Source organism: Fomitiporia mediterranea, assembly GCF_000271605.1.
Source record: "Fomitiporia mediterranea MF3/22 unplaced genomic scaffold FOMMEscaffold_9, whole genome shotgun sequence".
Classification (NCBI taxonomy): Eukaryota; Fungi; Basidiomycota; class Agaricomycetes; order Hymenochaetales; family Hymenochaetaceae; genus Fomitiporia; species Fomitiporia mediterranea.
The window spans coordinates 623,184-643,822 of NW_006760394.1; the positions used below are offsets into that span (position 1 = coordinate 623,184).

General features: G+C 41.9%; 3 protein-coding genes across 3 annotated transcripts; all 3 read left to right on the forward strand.

The window, feature by feature from the left end:
• Positions 1-6,676: 6,676 nt before the first annotated feature.
• On the forward strand, positions 6,677-7,213 carry FOMMEDRAFT_159097 (uncharacterized protein; the record flags this gene model as incomplete). Its single annotated transcript, XM_007269128.1, has 1 exon — positions 6,677-7,213. One exon carries the CDS (start codon positions 6,677-6,679, stop codon positions 7,211-7,213), a length of 537 nt encoding a protein of 178 aa, XP_007269190.1.
• Positions 7,214-8,623: 1,410 nt separating this feature from the next.
• Positions 8,624-16,085, forward strand: FOMMEDRAFT_169884 (carbamoyl-phosphate synth). Its single transcript, XM_007269129.1, has 10 exons — positions 8,624-8,912; positions 8,967-10,837; positions 10,893-11,081; positions 11,136-11,468; positions 11,526-11,704; positions 11,765-13,295; positions 13,354-15,297; positions 15,350-15,752; positions 15,814-15,884; positions 15,939-16,085. Exons 1-10 carry the CDS (start codon positions 8,687-8,689, stop codon positions 15,972-15,974), a joined length of 6,783 nt encoding a protein of 2,260 aa, XP_007269191.1. The 5' UTR covers positions 8,624-8,686; the 3' UTR covers positions 15,975-16,085.
• Positions 16,086-17,437: 1,352 nt separating this feature from the next.
• FOMMEDRAFT_127085 (general amino acid permease 1) lies at positions 17,438-19,970 on the forward strand. The gene is made up of 11 exons (XM_007269130.1): positions 17,438-17,568; positions 17,623-17,704; positions 17,762-17,768; positions 17,845-17,957; positions 18,019-18,139; positions 18,197-18,265; positions 18,332-18,443; positions 18,505-18,806; positions 18,864-19,216; positions 19,276-19,349; positions 19,414-19,970. The coding sequence occupies exons 1-11, from the start codon at positions 17,481-17,483 to the stop codon at positions 19,755-19,757; spliced, it is 1,665 nt and encodes a 554-aa protein (XP_007269192.1). The 5' UTR covers positions 17,438-17,480; the 3' UTR covers positions 19,758-19,970.
• Positions 19,971-20,639: the final 669 nt, after the last annotated feature.

Sequence of the window (20,639 nt, forward strand, 5' to 3'; positions counted from 1 at the left end):
GCAGGATTTGTAATAAGAAGCCTTTTCTACAAATTCAGAAGTTACCTTAAAACTCCTAAACCCTGACTATATACTCTAGGATTTTGTAGAGGCCTAACAGTGAATATAGTACTAAAGGGCTATGACTCAGATTTTTTAACAGTCACTTTTAATTTAATGGACACTGTAGGATTAAAAGTAAATAAAGTAAGAAAAGTAGAAAAAGTAGAAAAAGTAGAAAAAGTAAATTAACAAAATTATTTATTAAAAAGAAAAAAGTTGAAAACAAAAGTAGATAGTTCTCTTATTTCTTCTGATTCTTTTGATTTGTCTCTTTACACTTTATTCAAGTCTAAATCTACACAATCTGACCTACTACTTTTACATTCTAAGATTTTAGAATGTTTAGAATACTACCTAGTCCTGTTTACTACTCAGTAGTTTATCTATAGTATTAAGTAAGGATAGTCTTAGTTGAGTTCACAGCTGAGAACATAAGTCCATCCTTGTTAAAAGAGAGAGGTTAATAAGGAAATGTTAATATATATACTTACTCTCTTAGATAACAAAACTGTACAAGCTATACATTCCCTTCAGAACAAGTAGTAATTTATTAGAGGACACTCTAGACACTAGCTCCAGATTCCTGTCCTCTTGGCTCTCTTCTCAGAATCCCTCTAGATCTGAACAATAACTCTGATAGACAGTAGATACACTAGTTTGTACATTAATAAGGCCTTTATATAGGAACACTACCTCCCTACTTAACACATTCTACTTCTAATCCTAGTATACAATGTAGACAGAACTCTAAACTAGAATAGTTAGATTACTGAGTTTGTCCAACTACAGATGACTATTTGGGATTATAAGGAAAGTATCAAGTTTAGAGTTACTAACCTTAGAAAGACAGATGTCTTTATTAGATTTGAATAGTTTAAGACTTACAACCCTACTATTAACTAGTTAGAGTAAACACTTACATTTGATTAGTGTCCTGAGTTTTACAACTATCTTGTACTACTGTTCTAAGTAAATACAGACACTTTTAATATTACTAACAGTTCTAATAAAGGTGACTAGTTGTTCTTCTTTGACTAGGATAAATATGTGAACACATATTCTAGTTAAGGCAGAACAGAGTCAATCTGAAGAATGTCTAAGACAGAACCAGTCTAGAACCCTCTTAGAATGACTCTACTCTAGAACACACATAGACTCAGCCTACTAGATTTCATTTAAGAGTTCCTCAAAGTCTTTAGTAAAGAGGAATTCAACCAGCTTCCTAAATACTATTCTTAGGACTATATAATTGAATTGACTAAGAGTTTCTAACCTAAGGATTGTAAGGTCTACCTACTCAACAGAGACAAGTAGAAGGTGCTTGATAAGTTCCTTCAGGAAAATTTTTAGAATGGTCAGATCTAACCCTTAAAGTCTCTTATAGTCTCCTCTTTCTTCTTTGTCAAAAAGAAAGATAGAAAGCTCTGTCTAGTTTAGGATTATTATTGTCTTAATGAGAGTACTGTCAAAAACAAGTACTCACTCTCTCTAATTCAGGAGCTCATTAATAAGATGTATACATTCAGGGTTTTCACTAAGTTAGATGTTTGATGAGAGTATAATAATATTTGGATTCAAGACAGAGATAAGTAGAAGGCTGTGTTTTAAACTAATTGTAGATTGTACAAACTGACTATAATGTTCTTTAAACTAACTAACTTGTCTATAATGTTCTAATCATTTATGAATTATATCCTTACAGATCTGATTAACTTAGAGTATGTTAGTGTGTATCTGGACAACATTCTGATCTTCACCTAAACAGTTAAGTACTATTACTAACTAATCTGAGTAGTTCTATAGTAGCTCTAAAATAATAAACTGTTCCTCTAAGAAGTAAAGTGTTCTTTTGTACAGGAGTCAGTAGATTATCTGGGCTTTGTAATCAGTAGAGGAGAGGTCTGTATAAATCTAGTAAAGGTAACTATAGTTCAGAACTAGCTACAATCTTAGAACCTGAAACAGGTCTAAGTGTTTCTTAGGTTTGTAAACTACTACTAATACTTTATTTGAGGCTTTAGTACTATTGCCCAGCCCCTTAACAATCTTACTAGCAAAGATGTCCATTAGTAATAGAGTGATTAGTAGTAGTCTGTGTTTAAGTCTCTCAAGTAGGCTATTATTAGTAAGCCTATATTAGTAGTTCTAACAGTTGTAGACAAGTTCTAAGTTGAAACTAACTCTTTCAACTTTGTAAATAGAGTAGTACTGTCCTAGTTCATTAATAGAAAGTAGTGTCTGATAGTGTTCTGATCAGAATCCCTCTCTACAACAGAACAGAACTACCCTATCTATAATAAGAAACTCCTTACAATTGTCTGTTCTCTAGAGGAGTAGTGTTAATATCTTCTTAGTACTATACAGAAGTTCAAGATTTAGAGTAATCACCTTAATCTCTAGTACTTCCAGGCACCTTAGAAGCTCAACTACTGTCAGGCCTACTAAATGTTAGAACTATAAGACTATAACTTTGTACTAACTTACAAACCTAGAACACAAATGACAAAAGCTAATTTACTCTTAAGACAAGTAGGTTATAAAAGAGGGGAGAATAATAACAAAAATCTTGTTCTTCTAAACAATTCCTATTTCACATCTAAGACAATCTAAGAGATCCAACTCAAATCCAAGGATGTTAACTTTGTTACTTATATATAGTAAGCTCTAAGACACACACAGGACTAGGTTATAGTAAAGTAACTAGAGAAGCAGGCTAGGGACTAGAAGGAGGATAAGGATGGATAGGTTTACTAGGAAGACTAACTGTATGTTCTAAAGGATCAGAAACTGTAGGAGGACATTATTTAAGCTTATTACAATAATCTAACTATAGAACATTTAGGCTAATATAAAACACAGGAACTGATCACTTAGAACTACTAGTAGCTAGGAATATAGAGAGAAATTCTAAAGTATGTAACTAGTTATAATATGTACTAACAGACTAAGGCCTACCAGACAAGAGTTCAGGCTCTCCTACATCTGTATTAGATCCTGGATTACTCTTAAGAGGAAGTCTTAGTAGACCTGATTAGTAAGTTACCTAAGTCTTAGAGTTACAATACTATTTATATAATTGTTAACTAATTCTCTAAACAAGTCTATACAGTTCTAACCTGAACAGAACTCACTTCTAAAGGTATAGTGTACATTTATTAGAATCACATCTTTCAGTTACACAAACTCTCTCAGAAGCTTATTTACAATTGTAGACTATAATTCAAGTCAAAATTCATGTAGGACTTATATACACTTCTTAGAATTCAAGGGAACCCTTCTACTATATATTACTTACAGACTAATAGTTAAACTGAGTAAGTTAATTAGGAGATCAAGCTCTATCTCTAAATGTTTATTAATTATTAGTAGTCAGACTAGTCTGAATAGTTAGTACTAGCAGAATTTGTATACAATAACTAGTAACACTCTACAACAGGACAGTCTCTGTTCTTTCTCAACTATGAGAGACATCTGTACTAGAGGACAGTTCTAAACCAGAATAGTAGTTCTGAATCTATAACAGACTTTATAAAACAGATACACAAGACTAGGGAGGATACATAAGCTCTTTTAGAGAAGGTAGTACAGGTTATAAAGTAGAACTATAATTAGAAGAGGTCTACAGTCAAGAATTACTAGCCTAGTAACAAAGTTATACTAGAAGCTACTAATCTGACCTTAGATTGCCTAATAAAGAAGTTGGACAACAAGTACTTTAGACTCTTTGTCATTAAAAAGAAGGTTAGTACCTTTGTTTACAAACTCTAACTTTTAACAATATAGAAGTACATACACCTAGTGTTTAATAAGGCTCTATTAACTCAGTACTATGATCCAGGTTTTCCTTTACAATAAAGACTCCTACTACCTCTACCAGAACTCATCAGTTCTGAACCAGAATACAAAGTAGAGTATATAGTAAATACTAAGCTATTATACAGAAAACTCAAATTCCTTGTTTACTAGAAAGGGTACCCAGTTGAAGAGTACACTTAGGAACCTGCCAAGAACCTTACTCATACTCTTAAGACAATCTAAGACTTTTATTAGCTTCATTCTAGTACTCTGTACAAACTCAGTCTTACAGATTTCTAAGTCCTACTGTTCTAACCTATACTTAAACTGTTAACCAAACCTAATATTCACTAATCAGGATGATTGGTTTTAGAGAGGGGGTAATGTTACAGTTCTCTACTCTCATACCTTTAGTTCTAAGGGTTCTACACCTTTCTATACTAGAACTCAGGACTTTCATCCCTTAAGAGTACTGTTTATAAACTATATACATACTAACTCTTACTACTACCCCTCCTTACTTTATTATTCTATTCCTTTGACCACCCTTTCATTCCTTGTTCATTCTATAGTCTCTTACCCTTTGTTCATCCCTTCATTCTTTGTACCTTTATCTTTGACCTTCCTTTCTTTCATCCTTCATAACTTATTATTCTTAATAGCTCATACTCTCTAAGTACTCTTATATAGTTTAGTATATATAGGTATACAAGATCAGACTAGTTCTATAGTCTTAATCTTATCTACTCTAGATAGTCCTGTACTCTTAGGCTTACTCTATATACTCTACTCTTGTCTCACTCTCTCTCTCTGTCTGTTTTACAAGTTCTGACTACATTCTAGTACTTGTGTTCTATATTTCTATTGTGTAGAATAGTTATAGTCTGAGTCCCCTTACTGAGCCTTCAGGTCCCCTCTACACTGTTGCTAACACTAATGTAACTAAACAGAAATTCAGACATAATGTTCTAATACTTACAAAAGTAATAAAGTATAATAGAATAATAAGTTATAAACAGTATACTTGATTTAAACAATTTTATCTTATATAAAGTATTGTAATCCTCTGTCAACACTAGTACAGTAGTGTTAACCATTATACTAAAAGGCTAGTATAATTACTAATCAGTAATTCATACCCTACACTCTATAAAAGTACATATTACCAAATTGAGGTACTATCCTTTAGTAGCTGTTCACATGTAGTAAGCTACCAAGCTTATACCCCTCCACACTTTCTAAACTTTATAGTGTGAGTTTTCCTTATATAGAGTCTCAAAGGTTACCATTTCTGGTAGAGCCTTGAGCTGGACCTATTCAACCCACCCTAGGGATTGAACTGCCAACCTTGATCAGTGATTATGTAATCCTCTGTCAACACTAGTACAGTAGTGTCAACCATTACACTCTAAAAGGCCAGTATAATTACTGATCAGTAATCCATACCCTACACTCTATATAAGTACATGTTACCAAATTAAGGTACTATCCTTTAGTAGCTGTTCACATATGGTAAGCTACCAAGCTTACAAGTATATAATCTTAGCTTAATAATTGTTTTAGACTACTCTTTATAATATATAACTTTGTACACTTTAAAAAATATAATTACAAGAGTATAAAGAATATATAGTATTACTTAGAGAAAAAGTATAACAGTAATATTACAAAATATATTTCTTACTATAAAATTAACAAATCAAAATTTGTACTAATACTTTTTTCTTAACTAAATTAAGAAAAGAAATACCACTTTACTAAAACACTTAGTTACTTGTTACTATAATATTAGTTATTTTAACTTACTATATATAATTAATGTAAATTAATACAGTATACTATTAGAGTAAGAGCTTATAATTTTACAAGTTATAAAGTATTAATAAGTAAAATAAATATAATTGAGTAATTATTAGTATTAATATTTAGTAAAGTAAGTGTACAAGAATGTGTATAAAAGTTTCACAGTAGAGCTCTCTAAGACAATAGACTAGCAAAGTATTGTGTTTAAAGCTTAATTAGATTCATATTAACTTGTTTAAATGTACACTAATACAAAGAAAGTATATAACTATGCTTTCACACATTATATTACTTAATCTCCTTAGTAGTATAATGTCTGGCTTGTTTGCAAAGATAATGCAACTAGTAGTAGGCTAACTACTGTTATAAACTCTAGTCACAATCAAAGTCTATTAGTTTTGCTTAATTGTAACCTATATTAAGACAAAATCATTTTTTATATTATACTTTATAAGCTGATTATTAGAATTCTACTAAGGATGTAACAGTGTTACAAGTCCAATCATTACTCTAATGGTTAATGTATAAAGTAGGCCACACATAATATCTCTAAGTAACACTAGTCCTTATTTATAGTACATTAATACTTACATAGAGAAAATTGACTGTGACTAGTATCTTGTAACAACTATTAGACCTTTAACTACTGTAATACTTACACAACTAGTGTAACAAAGATATTTATTTACTCAATCTAGTTGAATACAAATTGTTAATATATGTATTACTTGTTCTGAATAAAGTCCTTGACACCAGTGTACAAGAAAAGGAACAATAACTATTAGTTTGCACTTTGCACTATATTATTCAGTTTCACAACATAAATGATGTGGCTGGATGTATTATTATGATTACATTGCACCATTAATCAGATCTGATGTGGTGTTGTACTGTGGCAAACTTTGCTCTCACCAATGTTATAAAGGGGTGACAGCTTAGAGGAATAATGCATCCCCTTTCTGTTGCAAGTAGAAGTCCCAGCAAGAATTCCAGCACAACACATCAGCAAATTAGTCTAGTAACACTAGTGCAAGCCATGAGTACTGCTGAGAGACAAGAGACTACTACTAGTGGGAGAAGGGATTCTAATAGAAGAGACTCAGCCGATGTTGCAGGACATCGCCGTCACGAGAGTACAACAGGTCGAGATGAGCAGACTGTTTTGTCGGCCGATAGCGAGATTCCTGAACTTCCTCTTGAAGTTGAACTGGTTGAAGAAACAATTGTCATACGCGTCATAGTAGTAGAAAACCATCCTCAATTGTCAAGGTTGCAGATCAACAAGATCTACTATCTATTCAAGACCAATAGAGCAGTTACAAGCTGGCACATTAAACGGGCTATCAAACGTGTGGATAAAGAAATTAGAAGATGTGGAAATAATGAAGGGGAGAAGAAGGGAAAGCTCGAAGATCACAAGGCTGCATTGAAAGTGCTCCAGACAAGATGCGCAGAAGCCAAGCTGTGTGACAAATCCGTCAGATCATTGAAGGAGTCTATTAAGAAACTCGACTCTGTTCTTAAAGACCTTTCTGCTCTTGAAGGGAACGGGAATGATCAACACAATGCATGAGTTTAACGAGTCGATAAGATGTAGTAGTGACTTTGATTAATAATAGAGATATGAACAGAACCAGATGTTGGCTCATTTGTCGAAAACTCGTCCTACTATGCACGGGTAGGTTTCCATTTCTACTGGAGTTTGCAAATTTCCACGGTTGTTAAAGAGTACAAAGCTGTGAAAGCAGTTGAGAGCAGCGACAGAGATGCATTGAGCAGGTGCTCACCAGCTGCTCATTCATAAAGAGCTAAGAGTTGATGCTAGGCACTTAGTATGTGAGATTTCTAACCTGTTACTTTGCTATTATTTCCATGCGGACAAATGATCGTAGAAACTGGCCCTTCTCATACGTTCTGGGGTAAACTATATCTTTGTCAAACGATACTGCGGAGAATGCTCTGTAAAAACTTATCGTAATAAGCTATTTAGACCGTTACTTTCCTACGTGTGCGAATTTGAGTACTCCTGACTCCGGTTGTGGACAAAAGATGGATAAATCTCACGTAGTTATCTTGGATGGTCGGCTTCCAGGATTCGTAGTAGCCTAGCGTATATTCAACCAGGTGGGATTCACGAAATAAAACTCCCGTTTAAGGGGCTTGCTACGTTGTATAGAATCACCTGGTGATCACCATGGTATGGTATGGTATGGTATATTTCCTGGCATAGGTCCCTAAAAAGAAACACCAGGGCTGCTGGTCTATTGTACAGTACAGGGTAGTTTATCTACAATAAAGAAATTACTCTGCCCAGCAATGTCCATGCGTCGTCTCAAATCGGAGCGTATGATTCGGAGTGTGAGAGAGCGTTCCTTTTAGAGGAATGAGTCCACGGTGACTCGATATCATATCAAACACCATGCTCACATGCAGTTGATTCGCCTCATTTACAAGCGCTCAAGCCTCGGCAAGATCATCTGAGTTTTGATGGTTTTGAGTGAATGAATCCACGCAGCCTTTCTGAGTAAGCAGATCTGCGAAGGGTCGAAGATTAAAAGAAGCCAGACTGAAGGGCAGCAATCTTCAGATTTCCCCGATTATGTCTCATATGAGCTTAAATCGACGTAGAAGTATGTGATATGGCACCGTCGGTTCACCAGTGGCCTCGTCGACTCGGCTGTTTAATTCCTGAGGAGCTACCTGGCTGCTCAGTTATAGCCATATCAAATGGCAAAATCTGGTCGAATAGGATTGGTTACGGTTCCACGAAGCAAATTTCACGCCAACGGGTGGTTGGGAAATTACACACAAGCTGCCAGCTCTGCACACGGTTTCTGATGTTCGAGTGCTCAAAAATGGGCAAAATTTCAAAATTTGGACTATAGCAGTCGTGGGAAAGTCAGTCTAAAGGCGGATGAACAAGGCTCGCCCGATAAACACGGCCAACAATAAAATTTAGCTCCTCTTCCTCTTCACTCGAAACCACATCGAGGGCACGAGTGAAGAGGAAGACTCACCTAGATCTCGTCTCATTATCTGTACAGCAATGGCCACTCAGAAATCCCAGTCTACACGTCTGCCAGTCTCTCGGACGCCGACAACTACCAACGGGTTCCCTACTGTACCTGCAAGCGCCGCGATTCCGAATGGACATGTGTCTCCTACAGAGCAAGGCGGCGCGGTGCTTGAACTCAGTGATGGAAGCGCATTTCAAGGAATCAGTTTCGGTGCGGCGGGCAAGAGCGTCGCAGGTGAATGTGTCTTCCAGACCGGTGAGTCCTCTGCAATTTTTCATACGCGTTTTGATTAAATTATGATTTCTTTAGGTATGGTTGGCTACACGGAGTCTTTGACAGACCCTTCTTACGAAGGCCAAATTCTCATTCTGACATACCCTCTGGTCGGAAACTACGGCGTGCCGGAACGTACTGCTCCGTCTCTTGATGATTTGCCGTCGGATTTCGAGTCTTCGCGCATACATGTAGCCGCGTTGGTCGTCGGATATTATTCTGAGGACTTCAGTCACTATCTCGCAAACTCGTCTTTAGGAACTTGGCTGAAGGAAAATGATGTACCCGCTATTTATGGTGTGGATACTCGCGCGCTCACCAAACGAATTCGCGAGAAAGGTTCTATGCTTGGTAAAATCCTTGCTAAACGGTCTGCAATAAATGGAAAAGACAGGTTCCGTTCTCTTTTGCCGGACAATCAACCGTCGTCACGGGCTCAGTCTCAGGACATGCAGACTTGGCGAGAGGACTATATTGACGTTAACTTCAAAGATCCAAATCAAGAGAATCTCGTCGTCGCCGTTTCCATTTCCGCCCCGAAGCTGTACAAGCCCGTCGGGAAACCTCGTATGCACCCGTCTGGTAGAGTATTCCGCGTAATCGCCATTGACGTTGGAATGAAGTTCAACCAAATCCGCTGTTTCACTCACCGTGGAATTGAGCTGAAAGTCGTCCCTTGGAATTATGATTTCCTAGCTCCGACAGAAGAACCATTCGACGGCTTATTCATTTCGAATGGTCCGGGCGATCCCACCATGGTTCCAGAAACAATAGAACGAATACGAAAAGCCATGAGCGATGCATCCCAGCCTATTTTCGGTATTTGTCTTGGACACCAGCTCCTCGCGCTTGCTGCTGGCGCGTCTACGTCTAAAATGAAATACGGTAATAGGGGCCACAACATTCCATGCACAGACGCCTTGAGTGGACGCTGCTATATCACAAGCCAGAACCACGGATTCCAGGTCAATACGTCTTCACTACCAGCGAACTGGAAGGAGCTTTTCAGGAATGCGAACGATGGCAGCAATGAAGGCATCTATTGTACAGACAAGCCATATTTCTCCGTTCAGTTCCATCCGGAGTCTACCCCCGGTCCTCGCGATACAGAGTTCTTGTTCGACGTATTTATTCAGAACGTTGTGGATAGCGCGGTCACTGGATCGCTAGTTCCGTTGAAAATACCTGGAGGAACGAAGGAAGAAAATGAAAAACGCACGCCGCACGCGGATGTACGGAAAGTCCTGATTCTAGGTTCTGGCGGTCTTTCAATTGGGCAGGCAGGCGAATTCGACTATTCAGGCTCACAGGCGATCAAGGCACTTAAGGAGGAAGGCATTTACACGATACTTGTTAACCCAAACATCGCAACCATTGCAACCTCGAAGGGGCTGGCGGACAAAGTCTACTTCTTGCCAGTCACCCCAGACTTCGTTAGAAAAATTATTAAATATGAACGCCCTGATGGTATTTATGTCACGTTTGGTGGACAGACTGCGCTCAACGTCGGTATTGCGCTCAAGGACGAGTTCGAATCACTTGGTGTCCGTGTGCTTGGAACGAAGATAGACACAATCATCATGACGGAGGACCGCCAGTTGTTCGCTGATGCGATGGCGCAGATTGGCGAGCGTTGTGCGCAAAGTGCAACTGCAACAAACGTGGAGGAGGCCTGTCAGGCTGCCAGGTCTATCGGTTATCCTGTCATCGTGCGCGCGGCATACGCGCTTGGTGGTCTCGGCTCAGGCTTCGCTCAAGATGAGAGTCAGCTACGGGAACTATGCAGCAAGGCCTTCGCAACTAGCCCGCAGGTACTGGTAGAAAAGAGTATGAAAGGGTGGAAGGAGATTGAATACGAAGTTGTCCGTGATTGCAGGGATAACTGCATCACTGTTTGTAATATGGAGGTTCGTGAAATTCTACGCTTACACTGTGGTCTAAAGTGACTTATCGTCTTTGTAGAACTTCGATCCTCTTGGCATCCATACCGGCGACTCGATTGTCGTAGCGCCTTCTCAAACTCTTTCGGATGCGGACTACAACATGCTGCGAACGACTGCGATCAACGTTATTCGGCATCTCGGAGTCGTTGGAGAATGCAATATACAATACGCACTCAATCCATTCTCAAAAGAGTACTGTATCATTGAAGTTAGTGTTTGCTATCTATTTCTTTCATGAGTCGAGGCTAGAACATTTCTGCAGGTCAATGCTCGTCTCTCTCGGTCATCTGCTCTCGCTTCAAAGGCAACCGGCTATCCTCTCGCATTCATCGCGGCAAAACTCGGTCTCAATATTCCACTCAACGAAATCAAGAACTCAGTCACGAAGGTCACCTCGGCATGCTTCGAGCCAAGCTTAGACTACGTCGTCGTGAAGATTCCACGCTGGGACCTAAAGAAATTCAACCGCGTGAGCAAGTTGTTGAGCAGCAGCATGAAGAGTGTTGGCGAGGTAATGGCAATAGGTCGAACGTTCGAAGAAACGATACAGAAGGCTATTCGTGCTATCGACGATCAGTTCCCAGGCTTCTCAAAGGTGATTGGCTTCAACCGACGATATTGCTGTTTACTTATCTTGGACCATACGGCATAGAATGATGTCGTCGAAGACATTGATGACGAGCTTCTCAACCCGACAGACAAGCGGATTTTCGCGATTCACACTGCGTTCTCAAGAGGCTATTCCGTCGAGAAGATTTGGCAGATGACGAACATTGATAAGTGGTTCTTGACACGCTTACAGAATCTGTATAATATGGAACAGCATCTCTCGTGAGTCCTTTAATGCTCTACTGCTATCGTAAATCTGTACTTATTTATTTTACTTTACAGAGATTATAGCGTTTCGTCGTTGAACAAGAATCTCCTTACACAGGCTAAACAGTTAGGATTCTCGGATCGCCAGCTCGCTCTCTGTGTCAAGTCTACAGAACTTGCTGTTCGTCGTCTTCGTCAAGAATTTGGGATCTCGCCGTTCGTTAAACAGATTGATACGGTTGCTGCCGAGTTCCCAGCATTTACCAACTACCTGTATACGACATACAATGCTGTCGAACATGATGTGAATTATGATGACCATGGTGTTATGGTACTTGGGTCTGGTGTTTATCGCATTGGCTCCTCTGTCGAGTTCGACTGGTGTGCTGTCCGTGCTATCAGGACGCTCCGCGATCAGGGCATCAAAACCGTCATGGTAAACTACAACCCGGAAACCGTCAGTACGGACTATGACGAAGCGGATCGACTTTACTTCGAGACTATCAGCTTGGAAACTATTCTGGATATCTACGATACGGAACAATCTCGAGGGATCATCGTTTCCATGGGTGGCCAGACGCCGAACAATATTGCTCTGGCACTTCATCGCGAGAATGTTAATATTTACGGCACCTCCCCGGAAATGATCGATACTGCGGAGAACAGGTACAAGTTCTCTCGTCTCTTGGATAAGATCGGTGTCGACCAGCCATTGTGGAAGGAGTTAACGAGTTTCGACGCAGCTCAAGAGTTCTGCGATAAAGTCAACTTTCCGGTGCTTGTTCGACCATCATACGTGCTTTCGGGTGCAGCGATGAACGTTGTCTATTCTGCCGATGATCTCGCAAACTATCTGACACAGGCTACAGCTGTTTCTCGCGACCATCCCGTCGTCATCACGAAATATATCGAACAAGCCAAAGAGATTGAAATGGACGCGGTAGCAAAGAACGGCAAACTCGTAATGCATTACATCTCGGAGCACGTCGAGAATGCAGGGGTTCACTCAGGCGATGCTACGCTCATTCTCCCGCCTCAAGACCTAGATCCCGAGACGGTACGACGAATTGAAGAAGCAACGGCTAAGATTGCAAACGCACTTAACGTCACGGGCCCCTTTAATATCCAATTCATTGCAAAGAACAATGAAATCAAGGTCATTGAGTGCAACTTACGTGCTGCTCGTTCATTTCCCTTCGTCTCGAAAGTTACTGGCGTTGATGCGATTGAAATGGCAACCAAGGTTATGATGGGAATCGCTGTTGAGTCATATCCGGACTTGAACCTACCACCGGATTACGTTGGAGTCAAGGTTGCTCAATTTAGCTTCAGTCGTTTGTCAGGTGCGGATCCTGTGCTTGGTGTAGAAATGGCATCGACTGGAGAAGTTGCTTGCTTTGGCCGAGACAAGTACGAAGCATACTTGAAAGCTCTCATATCTTCCGGTATTCGGCCTCCCAAGAAGAACATCCTGTTTTCGATTGGTGGCTTCAAGGAGAAGATGGAAATTCTCCCTTCCGTACAGCGATTGGCAGCAGCAGGGTACAATATCTTCGCAACGTCAGGCACAGCTGACTTCCTCACTGAGCACCATGTTCCTTGCAAGGTTTGTATTAGTCTACTGAGTGCGTTTACTATAACTGATATTTATCTGCATGATTCAGTACCTCGATCTGCTCGAGGATGAAGGAAATGAGAAGTCGGAATATTCGCTGGCAGAACATTTGGCGAAGAACCTCATCGACATGTACATCAACCTTCCTTCAAAGAATAATTACCGTCGTCCTGCCAGTTACACGAGTAAAGGATACCGGACACGTCGGATGGCCGTTGACTTCGCTGTCCCCCTCCTGAACAATATAAAATGCGCAAAGCTGCTTGCCGAAGCCCTCATTCGCAAGTCGTCACAGGAAGTCTCAAGTGTCGACTACAAGACTTCGCATGAGGTCCACACCTTCCCTGGGCTGGTAAACGTATCGTCATTCGTACCCGGACTCATTTCGGCATCAGGGACAGATCTAGAGGACGTAACGAAGGCTTCATTAAGTGGAGGCTTTACGACAGCATTGATTCTACCGTACGGCACTTCCTCTCACATTACTGATGCGATATCACTCGACGCCGCCCGCTCTACTGCGTCAGGTTCTGCATATTGCAATTATGCGTTCAGTGTGGTCGCTTGCCCTAGTAATGTTCAGACGCTGGACGACGAACTTCAGGCAGAGTCTAAGTCGCTGTTCATCCCATTCGGTGCACGTTTCGGAGCACGGTCCTTGTCCCAGCAGGTTGCTGTAGTCGCATCTCACTTTGCTTCTTGGCCAGCTGACAAACCCATTGTTACCGACGCTAAAGGCTCGGATCTCGCATCCGTGCTCCTGCTGGCCAGTTTGCATGGTCGCGCTGTGCATGTTACTGACGTGCGCAGCAAAGAGGACCTCTTACTGATCTCATTGAGCAAAGCGAAGGAGCTGAAGGTCACCTGTGACGTTTCCGTATATTGCCTCTTCTACGCGTCTGAAAGTTTCGGCGGAGTCAAATGTTTACCTTCAAAGGAGGATCAAGCTAAACTCTGGAAACATCTTGATGTCGTTGACGCTTTCTCTGTCGGGACCGTACCTTATGAGTTAGCTTCAGAGCTTAAGGAGACTGTCGATGCTTCAATTGGTATACAAGATACACTTCCGTTGTTGTTGACTGCCGTTTCAGAGGGTAGAATCAGTCTAGAGGCGATCCACGAACGCATGCACGACAATCCAATTAGGATATTCGGTCTCCCAGATCAATCGCATACTCAAGTTGAAGTTGTAGTGAACCGTCGGTCTATCATTGCGACGAGGAAGTCCAACTCGTGGTCTCCACTGGACAAGTCAAGGGTCAGCGGGGCGGTAAGCAGGGTCATTGTCCATGGACAGACCGTCTACCTAGATGGAACTTTACTATCTGCGCCTTTGGGACGTGACATCTCCAGCGCGACAATAAACCGCTCTTCTATCCTCGAGAGGAGATTGTCCGTCAGCAGCAGTAGGCCAGCGCCTCCCACGGAGCATGTATTGGCACCATCAGCCTTCACCCTTAAACCAACGGACGGAGTTCTTCCTCCTTCCCAAGGACCGGTGCCTCTGATGTCCGCAGTAGCCAGCCCAAATGCATTGGCAATTGCTTCTGCTCCCCGTGTCTTTTCTCCTCTCACGCCTCATCCGTCCTTTCATCGTAAAAACATTTTGTCGGTCAAGCAGTTCACTCATCAAGACATCCACGATCTCTTTAGTTTGGCACATGAAATGCGCCTGCAAGTCGAGCGGAATGGTACTTTAGACATCCTAAAAGGCAAAGTACTCTGTACGCTTTTCTATGAACCATCAACGCGTACCAGTGCGTCATTCGATGCAGCAATGAAACGGTGCGGTGGAGAAGTTGTGCAGGTTAGCGCAGATCGAGCCTCGGTCCAGAAAGGCGAGACGCTAGAAGACACTGTGCGAACGCTTAGTTGCTACGCGGATGCGATCGTCATGAGACATCCGGATGTTGGCAGCGCTCAAACAGCGGCTAAATTTTCACCTATTCCCATTATCAATGCGGGAGACGGTATTGGTGAACATCCTACTCAGGTAAAATCCCCTCGTTATCGCGTTATGTCTTGATCTAATAACCATACCCTAGGCTTTGTTGGATATCTATACAATACGGTCTGAGCTGGGTACTGTTAATGGGCGTACTATCACCCTGCTGGGTGACCTTAAAAACGGACGAACTGTGCACAGCCTCGTAACACTTCTCTGCTTGTATTCGGTTCGCCTAAACTTCGTTGCCCCTCCTTCACTTACCATGCCGCAGAGCGTAATCAATGCGGCCCGCAAAGCCGGCGTATTCGTTCGTGTCAGCGATTCGCTAGAGGAAGTCCTTGCCGAGACAGACGTTCTTTATGTGACGCGTGTTCAGAAGGAGCGCTTCGAAAACGAAGAAGACTGGATACGTGTGAAGGACGCGTACAGGATTGACCACTCGGTGTTGTCAAGGGCGAAGGAAGACATGATCGTCATGCACCCCCTGCCTCGTGTAAACGGTATGTTTTGAGTTCTTGTGATCCCTATGAGAGCCAAGCTAATTAGACTTCGTCGGAATAGAAATTGATCCAGAAGTCGATTTCGATTCACGCAGAGCAGTGTACTTCAGACAGATGCGCTATGGCTTATTTGTAAGCGATTTCCTTTAAAGTTCGCATAGTTGTCTCACTCAGTTCGTCTGCTAGGTTCGCATGGCTTTGTTGGCGAGTGTCATGGCATAAGCAGATAATGAATACGTACTGGGGTCCTGCAAGTTGATCAGTGCAGATTGTATCAATAGCCGCGCGCACAAAAGTATCGGTATACAACGTGAATGAATTTTTAATTTATTTCCTCCTACAACACCGTTCAATCTCTTTCAACGCTCACCGGCAAGCTTAATGAAGCAGTTTGCGCCTCGGATCGACCATTGATGTGCAAGGAAGTTCTCTAAGTATTAAGTTTTGACACGTTGAACACGTTGGATTCGGTGAGGTGCGGAGTTTGCATTTTGTCAGTGTATCATGTGTTGTTGTTTGAGTCAATGCTTACTATTTCCCTCACGTATTCAACTTAACACGCTGTAGAGGTTCGCGGATGAAAGTAATGGGTCGAGAAAACAGGGACTGCTCGGGGACAATAAGCGAACGGTATCAGTCTGCTTTATGAATATCCAGACGCCTCGGAATTGCACCTTCGACGAACGTCTCCAAAAATTGCTGAGTCCTTGACAAGTGCACACCACTGACTGCCTTATGTTTTTCATAGATGAGATATACCACCATACAGATCATACGCACTTCTGGCGTTTGTTTCTTCAAACTGGGACCAACCTCATAGTCAGAATAGTAAGAGTCATGTTGATTGGTTGACATGCGCCAGACTAATTTGCTGAATCTCTAAGAATATAAAAGTACATTCAGTAGTTGCGGTTCCTTTTCGGATCGGTCCTATTCGTTGGCCGTGCAAATCGGCATTCAAAACGAAGAGTCAATTGTCAAGACGAAGCTGCGATAGTGAAATTCTTTAAGCGAACACGCGATCATTAGGACAAGCTTACTGCTTTTATACTTGGATCTTGCAATTCTTGCTCTCTGGGGCGTGCCATGATCCGTCCCCGCTTCCTACAGTTACCTTTTCAACTAGTTTCTGCAGATCATCTGAGCACGTGTATCAGAGCGTCAATCTGACATACATTTGCGAAGGATTGCGGCAAGAGACGGTGAGTACACGTACCTTTTGCGAAATCATCAAGTACTAGTTTGAATTATACCTCGCTAGGACGGCACCATCCTTCTACAAGCATTGCTACAATGCGTCCGTTTAGTGAAAATCTTCCTCGGAGTGTGAGTCGAGGCTGCCAGTCTTTACCATGGAAAGAAGGGTTGAGCGAGTTATGAAGTCTGCATCCGGTCTTGTCGCTGTACCTGACCTCCAGCACGAGGGGTTTTGTGCTTCTCGGAAGCACAGAAGTCTACTTTGCTGCCCCCCTAATGCGGACTACACGATTCGGTAGTTTTGACCTCAAGTTCTACAAGTATCTTCGTCTTCGTCTTCATTTGAGTCATATTGTGCGCGATTTCGGACAGACTCAGTCACATATAAATTCACCGCACCACTCGTGCTCGCCTGCACACTGTCATAAGACCTTAAACCTGTGGATTCCTTTCCTGTCAATCCCCTCCTGGTGCATATATTCCCTCACACGGACAATTTTTTGCTTAGCGTTAGTACCGTCGCTGCCTAGCATGTACGACGAAAAGGAGAAGGATACAAGCATTGACAAGATCTCTCTTGAGAAAGGTCTTAACGCTAATGTTGTAACATCGTCTGCTGGTCCGTCTACTCACAATGTTTTATACATCGAACTCCCGTCTAATAAACGTGTAGCTGCTCAAGATGTGCGATATACCTTTGACACTGCTGACCTTGATCGAGTCCAACGACGACTAAAACAGCGACATGTACAAATGTACGTCGTGTTCCATATGTGGCTATCCTCCAACTACTCACCACCTGACGTCTGTAGGATCGCCGTAAGCATCGCACTTCACACATTTTTGCCTCAAGGAAAAAATATTCGTCTGAAACCGACTCTGCCGCCGATAATAGATCGCTGGCACACTAGGCACTGGTCTCTTCCTTGGTTCGGGGAAAGCGCTACATGGGGCTGGTCCTCTTGGTGCTCTCATCGCATACAGCATCGTCGGAACAGTTGCTTACTCGTTGGTTTTTCTACTAACGTATCAACCGTCTTGTGCAATGCATACTCATTCATCCTATTAGATCTTTGTGTGCCGTCGGTGAAATGACTGCGCACGCGCCAATTTCCGGAACTTTCCCTCATTTCGCCGCTCGATGGGTAGATCCAGCACTTGGTTTTGCCGTCGGGTGGAATTATTTCTACGTATGATTTCGTCGGCAATACCAAATGACATGTTCAACTTATGACTTACGTGTACAGTCCCAAGCGATTGCTGTTCCTGTTGAAATAACGGCTGCTCAAATTATTATCACTTTCTGGGACCCGAATGTTAGTCTTAATGAGACGTACTGGCTTAAGTTTCTTATGGTCTTTGTTTTCTTCCTTTCTTGTTAGCCTTCGCATTCGCCAATCTATACTGCACTTGTTTGTGTATGCGTGTGCATGATCAATATCTTCGGCGTACGATGGTTCGGAGAATCAGAATTCTTTTTCTCAATAATCAAAAGTGAGCGCTTTATTATTATTTTTCCACTTATCGCATCGACTCTAACCTTTCTATCTCTTAGTTTTGTTGATTGTGGGACTAATCATCACTGGGGTCGTCGTCGACCTCGGCGGTGGACCGGATCATGACCGTCTTGGATTTCGGTACTGGAAGAACCCTGGCGCTCTCGCGCAGTCCGACTTGGTTTCAGCCGATAAAGTCGGACTAGGCCGTTTCCTCGGGCTTATTTCCGTGCTTATCCAGGCGGCATTATCGTTCCAAGGAATGGAACTCGTTGCAATTGCAGCATCTGAGACTGAGAGTCCGAGGCGCAATATATCGAAAGCCGTGCGAAGGGTCTTCTATCGAATCCTGTTATTCTATGTGCGTACATCTTCCCATGTTTAACCGGCAGCAATGTCTCATCGTCCTTATAATCAGTTATTGGGTGTTTTTGTCACCGGCCTCCTCGTTCCATACACCGACGGCCAGTTACTCTCAGACGTCGGTAACGCAGCAGCGTCACCCTTCGTCATTGCATTTACACGTGCAGGAATCAAAGTCCTTCCATCAATCATCAATGCCGGTGTCCTCACAAGTGCCTTCTCCGCCGGGAACTCCTTCCTCTTTTGTTCTTCTCGAATTCTTTATGGTCTTTCCGTTCGCGGCCAGGCACCGAGGATCTTCTCGTTTTGCACGAAGAACGGTCTGCCCCTTGCAGCTATATTTGGTGCAAGCTGTTTTACGCTGTTGTCGTTCATGAATGTGCAGGCTTCCTCTGAGCAGGTCTTTAAGTGAGTTTGCTTTCTTTCTTGTAACCCTTATAATTGGAATTCTGAGCAACAATTTTTAGTTGGTTTGCTAATCTGACTACTGTCGCTGGGTTCTTCACTTGGCTATCCATCAATTTGACATTTGTTTTCTTCTGTGTGTTCTCTTTGTTTTCTCGTCTGTTATGCCATCGTCTGTTTCTCAACATTGACTTAACCAGACCGTGGCAAAAAGGTACAAGGCTTCGACCGTACAAAAAGCGCCTATTATAGCGTCCTTCAACCATACTTATCCTACTACGGCGCCATATGGTCAACCATCTTCATCCTTATCAACGGATTCGACGTGTTTTTCAGGTTTAACGTGTCAGACTTCCTCGTTGCATACATCAACATCCCGATATTCTTTCTTCTGTATTTCGGGTACAAGATCGTGAAGCGTACGAGGTTTTGGAAACCCCATGAGATGGATTTCGTTACTGGAATTCCGACGATGGAGGAGACTGAGGTACCAGAGACGCCACCCAGGACTATTCCTCAGAAGATTGCGGCGGTATTGTTCTGAGGTCACTCCTTGAGTCCTTCTTTCTTCCCGCATTAGGTCTTCCTTTTTATTAGCTGATTGGATTTTACTTCCCTACATATACATGCGCTTTACACGATATTTCATGAGTCTCATGGACAGCATTTGCGATTTTGTAAGTAACTATTGTAAAGAATTATACACCATGCCAATAGCTGGATCCATGCGTGTAATATATTGAAAATAAAAAATGCCGCAACTATATTTTGATTGCCTCAATTCTATGTTCCCTTCCCATGAGATACTAATCTGATTTGAGGTGAAGTGCATGAGTAAATGAAGCCTGACGCAGCCTGGTTCTTAGACAGCGGTCTGAGGCGTGTCGGCGCAGTGCCGACATTTACTCGACCTTGACGCGCGTCGGCAAGGTGCCGACATTCGTATACAGGAGTTTGGAATGTGTTTGTGTAGAGATGACATGTGGTGAAGATTCCTAACAGCGTAGAGTACCTCAGTCTATGCTGTCGCTCTGCACTAACAAATATGCACGCGTTCGGATTTCATCCGAAAGTTACAAGTCGGTACTGCAGCTCCTTGCGAGTATACAACAGTGCATTTTGCTCTGTGTAACACCAAAACACGAAGTAGTATTTGATTCAACAAAGCTTATAATCTTGAAAAGCAATGGATTTCAATAAATTTTTGTGCGAAGTGTACATACTAGTAGCAGTAGACAGACCACAGTCTCACCATGTGAGCTCCTTGAGACCAAACGACAACACATTTCGCTGTATGTAGCACTAATACATAAAGTAGTACTTTGGTCTACAAGCACGACTGTCTAAGGGGACGTTAGTTAGTTACAATAAAACTTTTTGTGAGAGGTGTAATAAAGAGATTCTTGTGGACTTTGTACAAAGCGCG